This window comes from Hippoglossus hippoglossus, chromosome 5 (genome assembly GCF_009819705.1).
Source record: "Hippoglossus hippoglossus isolate fHipHip1 chromosome 5, fHipHip1.pri, whole genome shotgun sequence".
NCBI classification, from domain to species: Eukaryota; Metazoa; Chordata; class Actinopteri; order Pleuronectiformes; family Pleuronectidae; genus Hippoglossus; species Hippoglossus hippoglossus.
The window spans coordinates 867,073-882,834 of NC_047155.1; the positions used below are offsets into that span (position 1 = coordinate 867,073).

A 15,762-nucleotide genomic window follows, 5' to 3' on the forward strand; every position below is an offset into this window, starting at 1 on the left:
CATGTGTTTCGTACATTTTGAATATTTCTTCTCAACCTTTACACATTCAGCTGCTTGTGTGGAGTCCTCGACTCCTGGTGTCAGTGAACGCAGCGTTTCCTGCTGTTGAGAACCAGGTTTAGATTGAAAGAACCTCTCCACTACACACGTCCTCATCATCCTCTCACAACAAACAAACTTGTTCGGTTAAAAGAACTGCACAACACTTACGTTTCCAACATTTCACATCAACAACAATCGTCTCCATGTTTTATTTTTTAAATCTTTAGTGTCAAATTTTTCATTCAATAACATCTTGGTGGAAAAACTTTGTTTAAGTCAGTTGTATTTAAAAATAGTATCTTGGTACTAAATGCTGATGTTAAAAAAATAAAGTGAACACAAGAGTTAGAATTAGTGTTAAAGACTTAAACAGGTGAATTAAAGTAAATGACCACATGTCGTTGGTATGTTTGTGTGAATTCATCTCCTCAAAGACACTTTGTGGTTTTATTCAAACTAAAACCGCCTGAGGACGATGTTTGCTTTAAGAGACGGGACTAAACTTTAAAGCTGAGGCAGCAGATGAGAAGAAAAACAAAGAATGGGTCAAAAATGAGGAATCGATGTTTTAAAACTGAATAAAAGTCGAGCTACGATATAAAACCCGAGCAGGTGATGTCATCCCACCTCGTACCAGTAGATTACAAACAGAAACATCCTACAGCATATTGAAAAGGAAGCATACATTTTAATATAAAACTTGTTCTTTTCTTTTCCTGCATGCAACAGACACTCGCACTGTAAAAGTGGAATGGTTGAACTGATAAAAACACTGTGAAAAGTAAACAGTCACAGGGACGGGTCAGGAAATGTTCGTCTGTCTCTACTGGAGCTTTTAACACAGAATAAAAATACAAACACCTGACGACAGTTTGAACCTGCGAGTTCACAGTACAATCACTTTGTAGAAAACCTCTTAGTCCCACGTGTGTCGGATATAAAGAAACAACCTGGTAAATTCAGCTCCATGATAAAACACAAATAAAGTTAACAAGCATAAAACCGACCCCTCAGTGTTAGTGTGTCACCACCGACACACGGGCTGACGAGGCGGCGTCCGAGGGAGGAGACGTAAAGTGATCCAAGAGTGAAGAGATGTAGTGTCAGTCGCTGTGTTTAGTTCATAAGACACTGAATAAAACAAGAAAATGCATCTTTTTAAAAACATGGAAGTCTGTAGTCGCCCGGCGAGTGTGTGTGTGTGTGTGTGTGTGTGTGTGTGTGTGTTCATGTACTGTGATAAAATCAATTAGTGTCGGTGACGATCACAATCACCATGTGCTCCTCGTCCAGATTACCCACAGTCCTCTTGGCAGCCTGCAGGTACTGCTGAGAGAACTCTCCGGGGGGGAAGGCGTACAGCATCGCCCCGGGACCGCCCTCCTTCGCAGCCGGGAGGCTCACGACTCCGGCCGCCTCCTTGTTCCGCAGGTAGGTCACCAGGTGGCGGAGCAAGCGCACCTGCAGTCCCGGCTCAGGGGCCGGGGCCTGGCGGTCGACGGGGCCCTGGAGGGCCAGCAGGATGGCGAACCCGTCGGGACGTCCCAGTTTGATGCGGCGCGACACCTCGTCCAGCCGGGTCTGGTCCATGCGGAGCCGCTGGGCAATCTTCAGCTGGCTGGGCTGGTTCTGGCTCTGCTGCTTCAGGGTCTCCTTCATCACCGCGGTGAAGAATGCCGGCCCGCCCTCCAGCAGGTACAGCTCTGTGGGGAAGCTGCTGTTCTTCAGAGCGAAGAAGCCGTGCCACGTTTTGGAGAGAGAGGCGTGGGCGAACTCGGACAGCGTGCTCGGAGAGGAGGAGGTGTGCGTGTCTGTGTGGGTGGCGGGAGAGCTGGCAGCGATGACCTCGCTGTTTCGATGGTGATGGTTGTTGAGCTGCACGCTGGACGACCTCTTGCTGTGGTGGCGACTGGGCGGTGGCTCTTCTTCGTTTATGGCAGCCTGGCGGCCTCCTGCACCGCTGTCGGGGGAGTGGTCTCTCGGCTCGGTGGTGGAGTCGGGGGCTCGGACCCTCGCTCGGTCTGGACTCGCGTCTGGAGAGACGACGCCTCCTGGACCTCGAACCCTCGATCGTCCCCTCTCCTTCTCCTTCTCTTTCTCCTTCTCCCCCGCCTGCCGATCAGTGGACAGACTCCTGCTCCGACTCCTCCTCCGATTCCTCCTCTCCTCCCTCTCCTTCAGCCATCGCTCCCTGCTCCTGCTGCGGCTCCTCGCTCCTCTCCCGCTCCTCCCAAATGCTTCCACGCCTCCCGCTCTCCGCTCCAGGCTGCGGGTCGGGCTGGTGGGGTAGTCTCTCTCCAGCACCGGCCTGTCTCTCTCCCTCTGGGACGGGGCGCTGTGGGAGGGAGGTGACGGGCGGTCCCTGGTTCCCCTCAGCTCTCGCTCCAGGCTGCGGTGGCGGCTGAAGGCCTCGCCGAGGAGGTCGTAGCTGGAGGGCAGCACCACAGGGGGCTGATAACCAGGGGGAAACGGCCGAGAGGGGCTTTCCTCAACTTTAGCAAAGTCCACCCTCAGACGCCGCTCGGGGCCGCCCAAAGGAAAACCCCTCATCTGGGAGCAGGCGGCCTGAGCAGCGTCCAGACTTTCATACTGGATGTAAGCAAAACTGTCCCCTTTGACATAGTCGATATTCCTGATGCTTCCAAACCGATCAAACTCCCGAACAAGAGCCGCGAGGGAGTTTCCAGGACCGATGCCGCCCACCCACAGTCGAGTGGTGGGGTTAGCTTTGCCATAACCAATCTTAATGGGGTTTCCACCAATCATCCGGCCCTGCATGGCCACTTTGGCTCGATGGGCCATGTCCAGGTTCTGAAACTTGACAAAAGCATAAGCTCCACCCTGTCCACGAGCCGGACGTTTGATCACCACGTCCTCAATGACACCGTACTTCTCGAACCCCCTCCTGAGCTCCACCTCTGTAACGTTACCGTCCAGGTTTCCGATGAACAGGTTGCTGGTCGCCCTCTGGTCGTCCTCGGGTTTCAGATCCTCCACCACGGGCATGGGGAGGCCGTAGGGTCGACCCCTCTCATCCAACATACCGTAGTAGTCCAGCAGCCTGTCCCGGTCCCTGCCCAGACCCAGGGTCTCCAGGGCGTAGTGTCTGGCTCTCAGGTCCCTGATGCTGACCGCGGGGCCCGGCGGGGACAGGGACCGCTGTCTGTACGGTGGGTGCAGCGGTAAATAACCGACGTCCGGCGGCGTCACACTCCGCCTCCTGACGTACATGGGCTCGATCTTCAGCTGCCGGTCCCCCAGCACCAGCCTGGAGGACTTGGCGTGCCGGGCCTCCTTGGCGTCCTCCGGCTGCCGGAAATTGACGTATGCGATCCGGCCCAGCTCCGGCGTGTGCGACAGCTTCACGCTGACGTCCCCGAACTTTTTGAACTCGTGGAACAGCGCGTCCTCCACGTCCTCGTCCGACACCTGCGAGCCCAGGTTGCTGATGAGCAGCGTCTTGTACTCCAGGGTCCCCGGCCTGGCTGCGGGCAGCTCGGCCGCCGTGGTGCGGAGCGGCGGGCGGCCGAGGAGGCTGAGCTCGTGTCGGTGGTGGAGCTCCAGAGCGGCCGCCCGCTCCTCCCTGACCCGCGGCTTCTCTCGCTCCCTGCTCCGGCTGCGGCGGTGGTATCCCCGGCTCTCCGCCAGCAGCAGAGCCAGCGGCGGCGGCGGCAGCTCCTCTCTCCGGGCGCTCTCTCGCTCCCTCTCCCGGGTCCGTTTGGCTGCGGCCCTGGACGGACTCGCCTCCCTCCCGGCCTGCCGCTTCATTTTCACTGGGGGATGGAGCTCCAACTTTCCGGGGGCTGCAGCGGGGACCGGCCCGGGCAGCGGGCTTCAGGGCTGTGGGGGCGATAGGGCGGCGGACACCGGCTCCGGTAGCGACTCGCTCCGGCTGCAGACTCCGAGAATCAGCGTGCGTGTGAATAAAAACAGAAAAAACTGGTTTAAAAACATGTCGCTTCACGGACCCGCGCCGCCGCCGCCATCTTGGACAATAGGAATGTGCGCTCTCCTCCTGGAGGGCGGGGCCACTGGGGGCGTCACTACTGACGGCCTCGTGACGCGTCACGCTTTGTTTCAACTTAAATTATTTATTTTTTAAATGTTGAAATAAATCTCATCAAATTATATTAAAACAATATTAAGTGTAATTTATTTGTTATTTTGAATCTTATTATAAATGTTTTCTATTCATACATGTAAATGGAGACGTGAACCACTGACGTCTGCATTGAGATGTAACTTAAGTTCAGAGATCCTTCTTTAAGAACAAGCAGCAAAACCTCTTTTTAAAAATACGAGTAAAACACCAAACTTCAAATGTAAAATTGAAGTATTAAAACGTATTGATATTGAATAAGTATTACTCCTGCACTAAGCAACTTTTGAATTTAGCATCTGTCTGAGATGGAGCAAATTCTAACTGTTAATAACTGCAGAATAATTTATTTTGGATGATTCTTGTTGTTCTGGGTTTGTTCCTCGTGGTTGATGCACTTATTGTAACTCGCTTTGGATAAAAGCGTCAGCTAAATGAAATGTAATGTAATGTAATGCTGATAGTTTTTGTAGTGTAGTAATATTATAACATTTCCCTCTGAAATGTTGTGTAGAAGACGTATAACTAGAATCAAATTAAATTTGAAACGTGCAATGGGTCAAATGATGAGATGGAGGTCAAAGTTTAACTTCACTCTGTATGTTTTTGTTACTCTCATAATTATTATGTCATACTCTGCATTGTTTGGAATTCTTTGGCCCAACTTGTTCTTAAAAAATTCAGGTAATAACAATAATCATGTCATATCACATGTTTTTATTCTAATATCTGAGTGTACATAATGTATTTTGTATATAAATATATTAATTATCTTATACCGGTGATTTCACCATTTAAATAATTTTCTTTCAGATGCAAGTTAAACTTTCTACAATAGTGAAACTCAATAAATCACATTTAATTTTAAATCGACTTTTATGAAAAACTGACGTGTTGAAGGAAATAAAACCATCTTGGAGTTTTTCATATTTTAATGAAAAAGTAGAATAGTACAGTTGTAACAAATGACTGCACCTTAGTTTGAAAGGTCACAGTGAAACAACAGCATATTTTAAGTTTTCATTTCCCATAACAAGTTTTTTTTTTTTTTTTAAGAGTACACGTTAACATCACACAATAAAAATAATGATCCCTCCTGACAGACTCAGCAGTCCGGGGCTGACGGAGACGTAAAGTCTCACGTGACAGAAACACGTGATTGTTTTTAACTTGTTCAGAAACATGGGTATTTTAACTGAGCTGAACTTGAGATAAACAGCAGGTGATGGTGAGTGACAGCAAATTCACCCACTGATTCATTTTCACGTATTTATTTTGAATTTCCACGTTCCCATGATCCAATGCCTGACTGGATTAAAGCTGAGAAGTTCAGCATGTCATCAGTTTCAATGTTCACCACATTTAAACTGCTGCAGCACAGAAACAGAGCAAAATAGAAAGAAAAAAATCCCCCAAAACGAAGCAGAAAAACCATCACAGATCAGAAATGAAAGATTCTTTAAAAAAGTCCTAAATAAATATCTTTCCTAAATATTTTTACTGACAGAGGAAGGACTGCTGAACCTTCCTGAGTCAAAGATTAAGTAAATGTTCCTCAACAGAAGTCAACCATGATCCATATCATCAGTGAGGTCAGATTCAGATGTTCAGGTAGATTAGTTCAACCGTTTTGTTTCAAACTTTAATCTTCTCCTAAGACAATCAAAGATATTATGACAGATTCCACTCTCACTGCTGTTCGCCACCGGTTACTTCATTCAAACATGAACTGCAGATAATCTCCTGTAATTATCTGGAGGGGCTGTATGTGACTATGCACATGTCCAAGTCAGAGTTTTTCCTGTCAGCCCCCAAGTGACAAACTCCAGATAAAGTCCAGATGAACCACGACTTCCCGTTGTGATCGAGTCTGACCCGGACAATTTCCTGCTGCTGCTTCACATGAGAAACACAAACTACGCAAAATGTCCAGATCACATTGTCAGGACATTTTCCAGAGTTCATGTCTGAAACGGCTTCATTTGAATTTTTTTTACCTGTTTTAATAATTGTACGTTTGTTTGACTTGACTCTGCGTTGAATTACGGCTGACTCTGTTGACGAACCAAAACAGAAAGACAGCAGCAGAGACGATAGATGCTAAAGTCTTGACTCGTCAGTGGTCACGAGCCTTTAAAACAGTGTGTAGGATTTAGTGGCACCTTGTGGTGAAAAGGCATATTACACTTTCTTTCCGAGCATGTAGGAGAGCGTGCGGGCGGATGAAAGGCGTGGTTTGTCCATTCTGGGCTTCTGTAGAAACATGAGCTCATTGTGAGGTAACACAGCTTCTTAGTTAAAGGTCATTATAAACTCAACAACATGAAGATTTCATCTCTACCAGTAGATCCTTCTAAATCCTACACACTTAAAGCAAACCTTTGACACTGTGGGAAGTAGCCTTCGCTCGTTCACCTTCATTTTCACACTACGTTTGTACAGGTTAAATAAATGTGGTATAAACTGGCAGTTAGTGAGATTTACAGGTAGATTTTGTTGCCTGTAGGCAGATCTCAGCAAATATTTCCCCATAATGTCAAACTATTTCTGAGAGTGTCAGGTCTCCTGGATGAGAACATCATGGAAATTAAAGTTAAGTTGAGCAGATTAACAGGAAACTTAACAAATTCCTCAAAAACATGACGACTCTCCAGAAGCATCTTGCCGGCGAGGCTTGGCCGAGGCAGCAGACGAGGGGTTATTCAATGAGCGAGCTGTAGATTTAAAGACCTGGATCGAGTGTGAAGTCCTGGGCAACAACTGAGCTCTGCTGTGGAGCCTTTGAGCATTTCCCCTCCGACTTGATGATTCTGACACTGATGGAGAATAAAACTAAACGACCCTCATGTCTCCACTTCCTGTGAAAAGCTTTAAATATGTCACAACACCCGATCCTCTAGTTTCCCCTTTAAATTGACTTCCTCAACCATGAAAACCTCTCGCCCCTCATTTAAAAGTACACTGTAGTGTAGTATACAGTGTGTGTTTGTGTGTGTGTACACTACCATCTACACTTCTGTGTACAATTACCAGGTGAGTGAATCCCTGTAAATAAAAAATAAAAAAAGAAGACTGAGACAGACAGAGCTCTCTGCTCCCGGTCCCGGTCCTCAGCAGTCTGGTCCAAATCAAGTCCAAAGTTGTGTGTTTGTTTGTGTTTGGTTTTTATTGTGTTACAGTTCTGTCCGTGCCTTGGCGGCTGCTGGGGCGTACTTGGGCATGAGCTCTGTGATTTTGCGGATGAAGTCGGACTTTTCAGCGCAGCCTTTACAGGACTCGCCCCACTCCTCCAGGATCTTCTTCAGATCCTTCACCTTGAGCTTCTTCAGATCCACTGTGGTGAGGTCCAGCTGTTTGTCTGCGAGAAAAGACACAACATCATCACACGGACACTGTTGAGAAGATTCCTGGATTATCTCTATAGTCGAAATGTTGGACTCAATCTTTTCCTGAATTAAAATAGAAATATGATAAGTTAAGTCAGTAAAACTCAACTGTTGCTATGGTTGCACCTGGCGTCCACATCACTCCAGGGTTCCAGCGACTGAATCAGAGACTTGTGTAAACTGGTCTCGTTTTAGTTTGAAACAGACTTTTGTAAACGATGACGCAGACTTATCTTCCCTATTGGCTGTTATCAGTCACATGACTCGACTACCAGCAGTGAATGCAAAGCGCTGCTATCACTTCAGCTGCTTTCAGACTTTACAGGACCGTGCACATCCTCTGTATTTTCTCTGGAGGAGGATCATGCATGAACGCAAATGTCCGAGTGAGACGCTCTGCAGATTCTATGCACTTTCTCCTTCTGACCTCCTGGTGTAATGTCAGGAGATGTAAACATGATCACATGACCTCTGCAGCAGAGGTAACACGTCACTTCCCGTCTCTGTCTGCTGCACCCGGCTGCTCCACCTCTCACCTGAACCATGAGGAGGATCTGATGCTGTTGTGAACGAGCACACTAACTCTGCAGCCAAGCATCCAGGTTTTACCCGGAGATCTTGTCTGAGAACGGCTTTACTGTCAGTAACCGTTCCACCTCCCTGTCCCTGCTCTTACTTTTCACCATCACAGCTTCTAAATAAAAAGAGGAAACTTTTTCCTTCTTACCATATTTCAGTTCACAGATCTGGCTGTCCTTCTTCTTGAGTTTCTCACAGATCTTCTCCACTGGGGCATGGTAGCTGAGCGGTTTGGAAACTTCGTTGATAATCTTGGTGGCTGCGTCAGCTGTTGCACCGATGTAGTAACACTACACATGAAGAAGAAAAACATTTTTTACAGGGTTCTAGCTTCTGTGTTTCCTTCAGTTAAGATGCATTTAATGAATATGTGGGAGACGAAGGTTGCGTTCACACCAAAGTGTATTTGGTTCTGTTTAAACAAACTCTGGAGCCTTTTCACATTTAGTTCAGTTGATTAGAATAAAAATATATAACTTGTTTATAAGATGTGGCTCCGCCTCCACAGTCTGATCTGTATTTTACTCACGAAGCGGTTTTCTTTCCCTTTCACGTCTCTGCAGGTCTTTACGATCGCCTTCTCGATGTCTGCGCTGTTGAACTTCACATCGTTGTCCCTGAGCGACTGGTAAACCTTCCCGAGGAAGCCGAGGCACACTGGAACAAAGAGGAAAATACATATTAACATATTGATATCAGAGGTTTGTCCTCTGATATCCTTTGTTTCCTAAAATCATCTCAGAGCCTAGTCAAACTTTATCTCCTCACAGCAACAACCCTTTTTGTGCCTAAACCAAGAAACGTTTGGACGACTTGCGACAGTTCAGAACTCAGCTGTCCGACTTCTCACTGACATCTCAGCCGGATTATTTTAGGGTTGCTTTCAAGATCTTGTTGATGTAACGACCCATCAGGTCCCGACTCCTGATTACATCTTAGATCTTTAAATCCTGTATGAACCTTTGTGCAGTGTGAGATCCTCAGACGGAAAGAGGCCGTCTCACTCTTCCAGAGAGAAGGTTGAGAACTGCAGGGGACAGAGGCTTTGTGTTCGGAGTACGAGGCTGAGAACGACCTGCCGAGGACACGAGGACACGAGGCTGAGTCGTCTTTTAAGTCCCTAAAACAAAAGCCTTTCCTGATTTTATCTGAGCTATTTATTGCAACTATTTCAACGCACGTGTCGTTATTCGTGACGCCCTTTGTAACTGTGTTTGTAAAGTCGCATTTAAATAAAGTATTCTATAATTTGAGCCTGACCAATTTATTGAGAGACTGATAACATACATAATAAATAATGCAGACGTGTATTTATGTTTATATTTTATGTGAAAATTATTATTTTCTTAATTCAAGTTTTACATATTTGGTTGTGTTTTCTTTATAGTTATTTATAATAACGTTTTTGGTTAAACTGTAAAATATAAAACCTCAAATGTATTTGTCACAAAGGTTTAAAAACATCTTAAGAAACAATGACAATATTTAATGAGCTGATATGTTGGTAATACAAATTATTTTTAATCACCAGTATCAGCCCCCAGAAATCCATATTGACCAGACTCCAGTTATTATTCAAATCATGAATATTAATATTCCTACAGCCTAATACGATGTCAATGAAACCACTGTAGTTTGACTTATTGATTAGTTTGTGTTGAGATTTTCTCCACAGATTCACAAACTAAACAGAATCTGATCAGTCACAACTGTCAATTATAACAATACCGGAATTTAGACACAATACGTAGAAGATATATATATATATATATATCTCTCATTGTGCTGAGGCTTCTCTAAATTCCGGTTTATCAAACTCCTGAGAACTTCTCCTCACATCTGGATTGTGTCGACATCTTCCTTCCGCAGCAGTAAACGATGTTAAAGCAGATGTTTTAAACGCGTGCAGGTGGAAGGTGGTCAGAGAAGCAGATGTGTGGGTCTCTAGTGACTCGTGGGGGAGACAAAGTGGATCCAGGAGGAAGATGGAGGCAGATGGAGGAGGTCCAGGTGGGTCCGACACTCACACCTGTGTTAGAGCTAGAGTCAGGACACGTTTGACGACATGTTGGAGTCTGGTTGTTGAAGCTGTTGAACTTTAAAGGCTCCTCCAGACGGAGAAAGTGGCCGAGCTGTGGCCGCGGGCAGCCATTCATCTGGAGCTAACAGATGCTAACAGATGCTAACACCTACCTTCACAGTCTCCTTCCTTCAGAGCGTCGGCCGGAGCCGGAAGCAGCGCGAGGGCGAGAGCCAGCGACAGCCCGCTGAGAGCCAACATGTCCGCACCCGGAGGACGCGTGTTTCTACCGGCCGCTGAGGAGAGGACAGTCCGCTCCCTGAGTCTCTGGAGCCGCCACAGATTCACTACGGACGCCGGTAAAGTGCGATGGTTCCAGACTGGCTTCCTGGTCCACGTCACACTACTCCTGCACCCCATTGGTTCAAAGGCGCGATCACTTCCGTAGTCCTCCACGAACTGTGCTCTGATTGGACGGAGATAGAACATTCCGGGAACAACGTCCAGTTGGCGCCCGCTGATTGGTCCACAGCAGCTCCACGCTCTCATCGTCCATTAGTATGAAAAGAGGAGGAAAGTAGCAAATAAAATAAAAAATAAAAGTTTAGACATGTTTGAGCCTAATTATCGTTTTAAAAAACAACTGATAAGTCCAGATTCAATCAATCACAAGTTATTTCTCTGATATTCACAGTTTGTGTCATAGATTCGTGTTCTTCACTCAACAAGAGTCAAACAGAAACTTAGTGATCAGTGAATAAAGCTCAGTCCCATGTGAGGATCCTCTCCGAGGACACAAGTCCAACAGGTGCTGATGGACCTGAACACATCAACACAACAACAGGATTCACTACCTGAGAAGAACCAGTTTGTAACTTCATGTTTAAAGTGTTTCTACAGAATGTCTGATGGAGATGAAGGAGCAGAGGAACTGAGGACTTCCTGATGGTAGAAGATGTGAGGAGACATGTTGCATAGAGCGGACATGTTTACTATGTCCGCTCTATGCAAAGGTAGAAAGTAAATTACTCAAACACTGCATCCCATTTCAATCAAAACTCTTATATTCATCAAGTTGGACCAGTAGATAATGATTTGATTTAACTTTATTTTGAATTTTCCCTCATGTTCCCCATCTTTTTATCTAGTTTCAAACGCTTCTTTCTTTTCTCTTTTGATTAGTTTTATCTATTGATTCGTCCTCGTTTTGAATCGTGTGTGTTTCTGCTTCATCACTTGATGGCGCTGTTGCTTTGTTTGTGGTTTTTGTATTTAGGCCCCAAGCACCGACAAAGGCCCTATTGCTTTTCGTTTGATTATAAATGAATACAATTTTGACGGCTTCAACATACACCAAAACTCACCAAACACCGCGGGCCTGGTAAAAATGAACATATTCTGGAGTAATTGGAAATGGTTGTGTCAAAATGGCTCAACAGCGCCCCCTAAAACGCAGCAATTCCATCTGGTTTAACCGATCTTCACGAAATTCGGTACACACGTGTAGCATGACCCGACAGAAAAAGAAAAGTCCACCCCATTAATTTGCTTAACGCAAGAGGAAGTCGTTGTGTAGTTTAACTCCTCGTAGAGCTTTCATCAGATCAACTTAAAAATCTGTGAGTGTCATCTCAACAACATGGAGATTCAATTTACCTCGATTTTTGAGTTTTCTGTGTGTACGTGCATCTCTGTGTGTGTTTCTGTGTGTGTATATTTGTGTGTTTCTGTGTGTGTATATTTATGTGTGTTTCTGTGTGTGTATCTGTGTGTATTTCTGTGTGTGTTTCTGTGTGCATCTCTGTGTGTGTTTCTGTTTTTGGAACATGTTCTCATATGGATTTAATTTATTTACTGTCTGAGTGTTATATAACTGACACACACGCACACACACATCCAGGGGATACACACACACACACAGATTTTAAAGAAGTATATTTTCCAGCACTCAGTGACGTCACGTGTGTGTTTCTGGCTGGTGACGTCAGCAGCGCTGTTGCAGAGTCACTGTTGTAAACAAGAGGCCGCGAGCACTGCGCGTCCCCGCGGACGTTGACGGCTCATATCAGTTTTTAATAAATCCGCGACACGGGTCCTGACGGTCACGCGCACTGTTTTCCTCAGAACAGGGTTTTCCTCCTGGTTGTTTTTTTTAAAAGACGTTGTTAGCATCTGCAGCTAGCATCTCGCTCCCGTTAGCATTAGCCGTTAGCCTCCCTGGCTACCAGACCTCCGCGGGCCTGTAGCGGGGGACACGCTCTTTATGCCCAGGGAACATCTTTCTCTCCAGCGACCAGGAGACCCTGAACCGTGAGTATCTGCTCCCGGGGTCCGGGGGTTCACAGACGGCTTTATTCACCACGTCCTGCCGAGAGCTAGCCTGCTAGCTTAGCTCCGCAGCCCCACTAGCCTGCTAGCATTAGCATGGAGGAGGGAGTTATGAAATCTGCTGTTTACAAGCAGAGGTTGTGTTGTGGGATTAATATATTTAAACAGTTTCTGTTGTCGACCGACACTAATGGTTATCTTCATCACCGAGCAGAGCTCCGATTGATTCATCGATTAATCGATAGGTCTGTACACTGACAGTAAATAGACTCGTTTAAATAACAGCTTGAACCGCACAGATTCAAGTATCATGAATAAATCATATTGATGATCAGTTATCAGAAGAGTTCGATGATCAATTCTCTGTTTAACTGATTATTGCAGCTTCGCTTGTTTAGTTCAGTTTCACAACAGAATGTAGAGCAGTGACATCAGCAGATATCAGTGTGTGTATAATGTATAATGTATAATATATAGGTATTTACACTCGCATCATTATATGATGTGAATAAAACACTTAGACTTTTGATGGGACTTTGAAGGCGTCACCATGGAAACGGACACACATCAAAGGATCAATGAGGAAAAAGTCAACAGATTTTTTTAACTGATAATAAATAATGATCATTAGTCACAGACAGTCCAGAATAATTCGAACAGTTGATAGAGACGTGTTTGATATGATCAGTTAATCAGCTGTGGTAAATCTTTAAGAAGTAAAGTCGGCCTCTCAGATGTGATGCTAGTTTCAGTATCGACTTTGATGGTGAACGGAAAATCTTTAGTTTTTTCATTATTGATCGGACAATGAAGATTTCATCTTGGAAACTTTGACTCAAAACAACTGATCAACTAATCGAGAAAATACAGATCAAAGGATGAAGAAAAACAATCACTAAAATCCTGAATGATTTTAACATTTTAAACATACATCCTTATTATCATTAAATCCTCATCATTACAGTTTATGGGCAAAATAAGACATTAGAAATATGGATGAACATCTTCAGCATTTTCTCACGTCTTTTAAACCAAATTGATAATCGATTCATCAACGCGTTAGTTGTACTTCTTGTGTCTGTTTGAATGAACTTGTGAAGTTCTCTTCTCAGGGACGAGGGTTGTAATGTCAGTACCTGCTGCCTCGGTACTTTAACCGTGGAACCTGAGGTCCACTCCACATCGACCTGTCATGTAAGAGCTGTTGTCTTGTTTCAGCTGGGTGGCTGGTCAGAGCAGCCTCCTCCCACCATGGAGGCAGGAGGGAAGGACTGTGAGGAGGAAACTCTGCAGACAGCGTTTAAGAAGCTCAGGGTCGATGCCGAGAGGTAAATCACTGCAGCTTTCACCATTGTTTTCTGCTGCCATGGTAGTTGTGACATATTAGATTGTTGGTATTGCTCACTGTACACACTGCTTAGTGGCTTCATCAGAGTTTTAAAGGTCATGAAAACCTGATCAAGTCAAGGAATTTGACAGTTGGTATTTCCGGGCCTGTAAAAGTTTTGGAAAATGATTTAATCACATGATGTTTAAGCAGAGGAATTATCATTTAGATATAATTACAGTTAAACATGTTTGTTCCTGGTGTGATGTCTGAGTTTCAGGCTTCACAGGGACAAGAGAGGTTGCTCTTCTCTCATCTGGGACATAAACTGAAACCTTTTAGATCTGAACCGTTGGTCAAACCCAACCAGAACTGTTTGCATTGTTTGTCATTGCTTTTTGTGCTTGTGTTAATATTCACGTTTCAGACTCGGGTTTCAAACCCTCTCTCTTCCTTTCAGCGTGCCCGGAGCTGTGAGTGTTTCCGAGGCGCTGGTTCCCAGAGCGACACCGCGACCTTGTCTCGACACCAGCGGAGCAAAGCCCAAGCTCAGCTGCCCCAAGGACAACTGGCACGGGTGGGTGGAGCAGACGTGTCGTCATGTTAACAGACATCGCATTTTCAGTCTCTGAAGAAAAAGAAGCGTTTAAAAAGTTCGACAGTGAAGTTAACACTTAGATATGACAACATATAAACTTAAAGTAATGATATCAATCCTAGTATTTATCTCTCTCAGTTTAAGGAACATTTAGATTAACACGATCACGTCATTAAGAAATCAAACTCAGTCAGGCTTGTAACACCGGCTCTGTTTCATTCAGCACGACCAAAACCGAGTTCTGTAGCTTTTGGTGGAAATGTGGGAACAGCTGATGTTAATGTTGAATGAAGACAATTCACATCCGAAATAACAGGTTTAACATCCAGCTGTGTGTCCGCACCAGATGTTGGCTGTGATGCAGTCTTTGTTGTTTTTGCTCCTCATCATCTTCTCTCGCTCCTCTTCTTTGTCCCCCCTCAGCTGTATGAGGAAAACTTCCAGAGGAGCATCCAGAACCCAGCGGCGCCGGAGGTCCAAGTCCCCCATCCTCCACCCCCCAAAGTTCAGCTACTGCAGCACGGCCACGGCCTCTGCACTGTCGACCTCTAGTGGCTGCCTGAAGCACCAGCGCCTGGCTGTGCCCGAGCCCGTGGAGCTTCGTCCTGCGGTCGACTGCAGATCCGCCTCCTCCACAGCTCTCCCCGCCCAGAAAGAGCTCTTGTCTCCAGGCTCACCCGGCCACATCTCTCCCCTGGTTTTTGGATCTTGCGCTGGTTATGAGTCACGTGTTGGAGCTGTGGTTTCCTCGCCATCTTTACAGGAGATCCCCAGCATCATCAATACAGTTGTAGAGCAGGAGGGGGGAAACTGTGGAGATGTCCAGTCGAGCGAGGAGGAGAAAAGTGCCTGTGACGGAGCGGCGTCTGGAGCAGGAGCATCTCTGAGATCCGGACCCGCTGAGGCCGCTGACTTCCGAGCCTTATCGGAGCTCCCCTGCTCTGCAGACGGCGCCCACGTGCCCTGCTCCTGCGCCCAGAAGAAAAGCTCAGATTCACAAGAGGAGAGCGGCCAGGGCGCTGAAAACCAGTGCCGATGCCAGTCGCATCATCAGGGCCTGCACGGCGTGGAGGTGTATTCCTTCACCGGGCTCCGCAATGTCATCTCGGAGTGTGAGCGGAGCCTGCCGAGCCACGGCGACGCCCCCAGAACTGTCAGCACCAACAGTAACGCAGCCGCAGCGTCGTCGTCAGGCTCCTCCCCCCGCTCATGTTCGGAGCAGGCGCGCGGTTACGTCGATGACATCACAATAGATGATCTTTCTGGCTACATGGAGTATTATCTTTACATCCCCAAGAAGATGTCACACATGGCGGAGATGATGTACACTTAGAGGAGTCACGAAATATTATTATATCAAATGAGGATTAAAAGAGTTAAGAG

General features: G+C 46.2%; 3 protein-coding genes across 3 annotated transcripts in view; 1 reads left to right on the plus strand and 2 right to left on the minus strand.

The window, feature by feature from the left end:
• Window positions 1–1,204: 1,204 nt before the first annotated feature.
• rbm15b (RNA binding motif protein 15B) lies at window positions 1,205–4,140 on the minus strand. The gene has a single exon (XM_034586696.1). The coding sequence runs from the start codon at window positions 3,808–3,810 to the stop codon at window positions 1,288–1,290; it is 2,523 nt and encodes an 840-aa protein (XP_034442587.1). The 5' UTR covers window positions 3,811–4,140; the 3' UTR covers window positions 1,205–1,287.
• Window positions 4,141–6,578: 2,438 nt separating this feature from the next.
• Window positions 6,579–10,690, minus strand: manf (mesencephalic astrocyte-derived neurotrophic factor). The gene is made up of 4 exons (XM_034586722.1): window positions 10,300–10,690; window positions 8,636–8,763; window positions 8,255–8,396; window positions 6,579–7,499 (listed from the first exon to the last, which is right to left on the minus strand). Exons 1-4 carry the CDS (start codon window positions 10,673–10,675, stop codon window positions 7,315–7,317), a joined length of 831 nt encoding a protein of 276 aa, XP_034442613.1. The 5' UTR covers window positions 10,676–10,690; the 3' UTR covers window positions 6,579–7,314.
• Window positions 10,691–12,085: 1,395 nt separating this feature from the next.
• The window catches only part of oser1 (oxidative stress responsive serine-rich 1), a 3,979-nt gene continuing 302 nt past the window's right edge, over window positions 12,086–15,762 (plus strand). Inside the window, exons 1-4 of the mRNA XM_034586709.1 lie at window positions 12,086–12,436; window positions 13,673–13,782; window positions 14,242–14,358; window positions 14,803–15,762. The exon at window positions 14,803–15,762 is cut by the window's right edge and continues 302 nt beyond it. Coding sequence (XP_034442600.1) covers window positions 13,706–13,782; window positions 14,242–14,358; window positions 14,803–15,712 — 1,104 coding nt within the window. The 5' untranslated portion in view covers window positions 12,086–12,436; window positions 13,673–13,705 and the 3' untranslated portion in view covers window positions 15,713–15,762. The remainder of the gene's footprint in view (window positions 12,437–13,672; window positions 13,783–14,241; window positions 14,359–14,802) is intronic.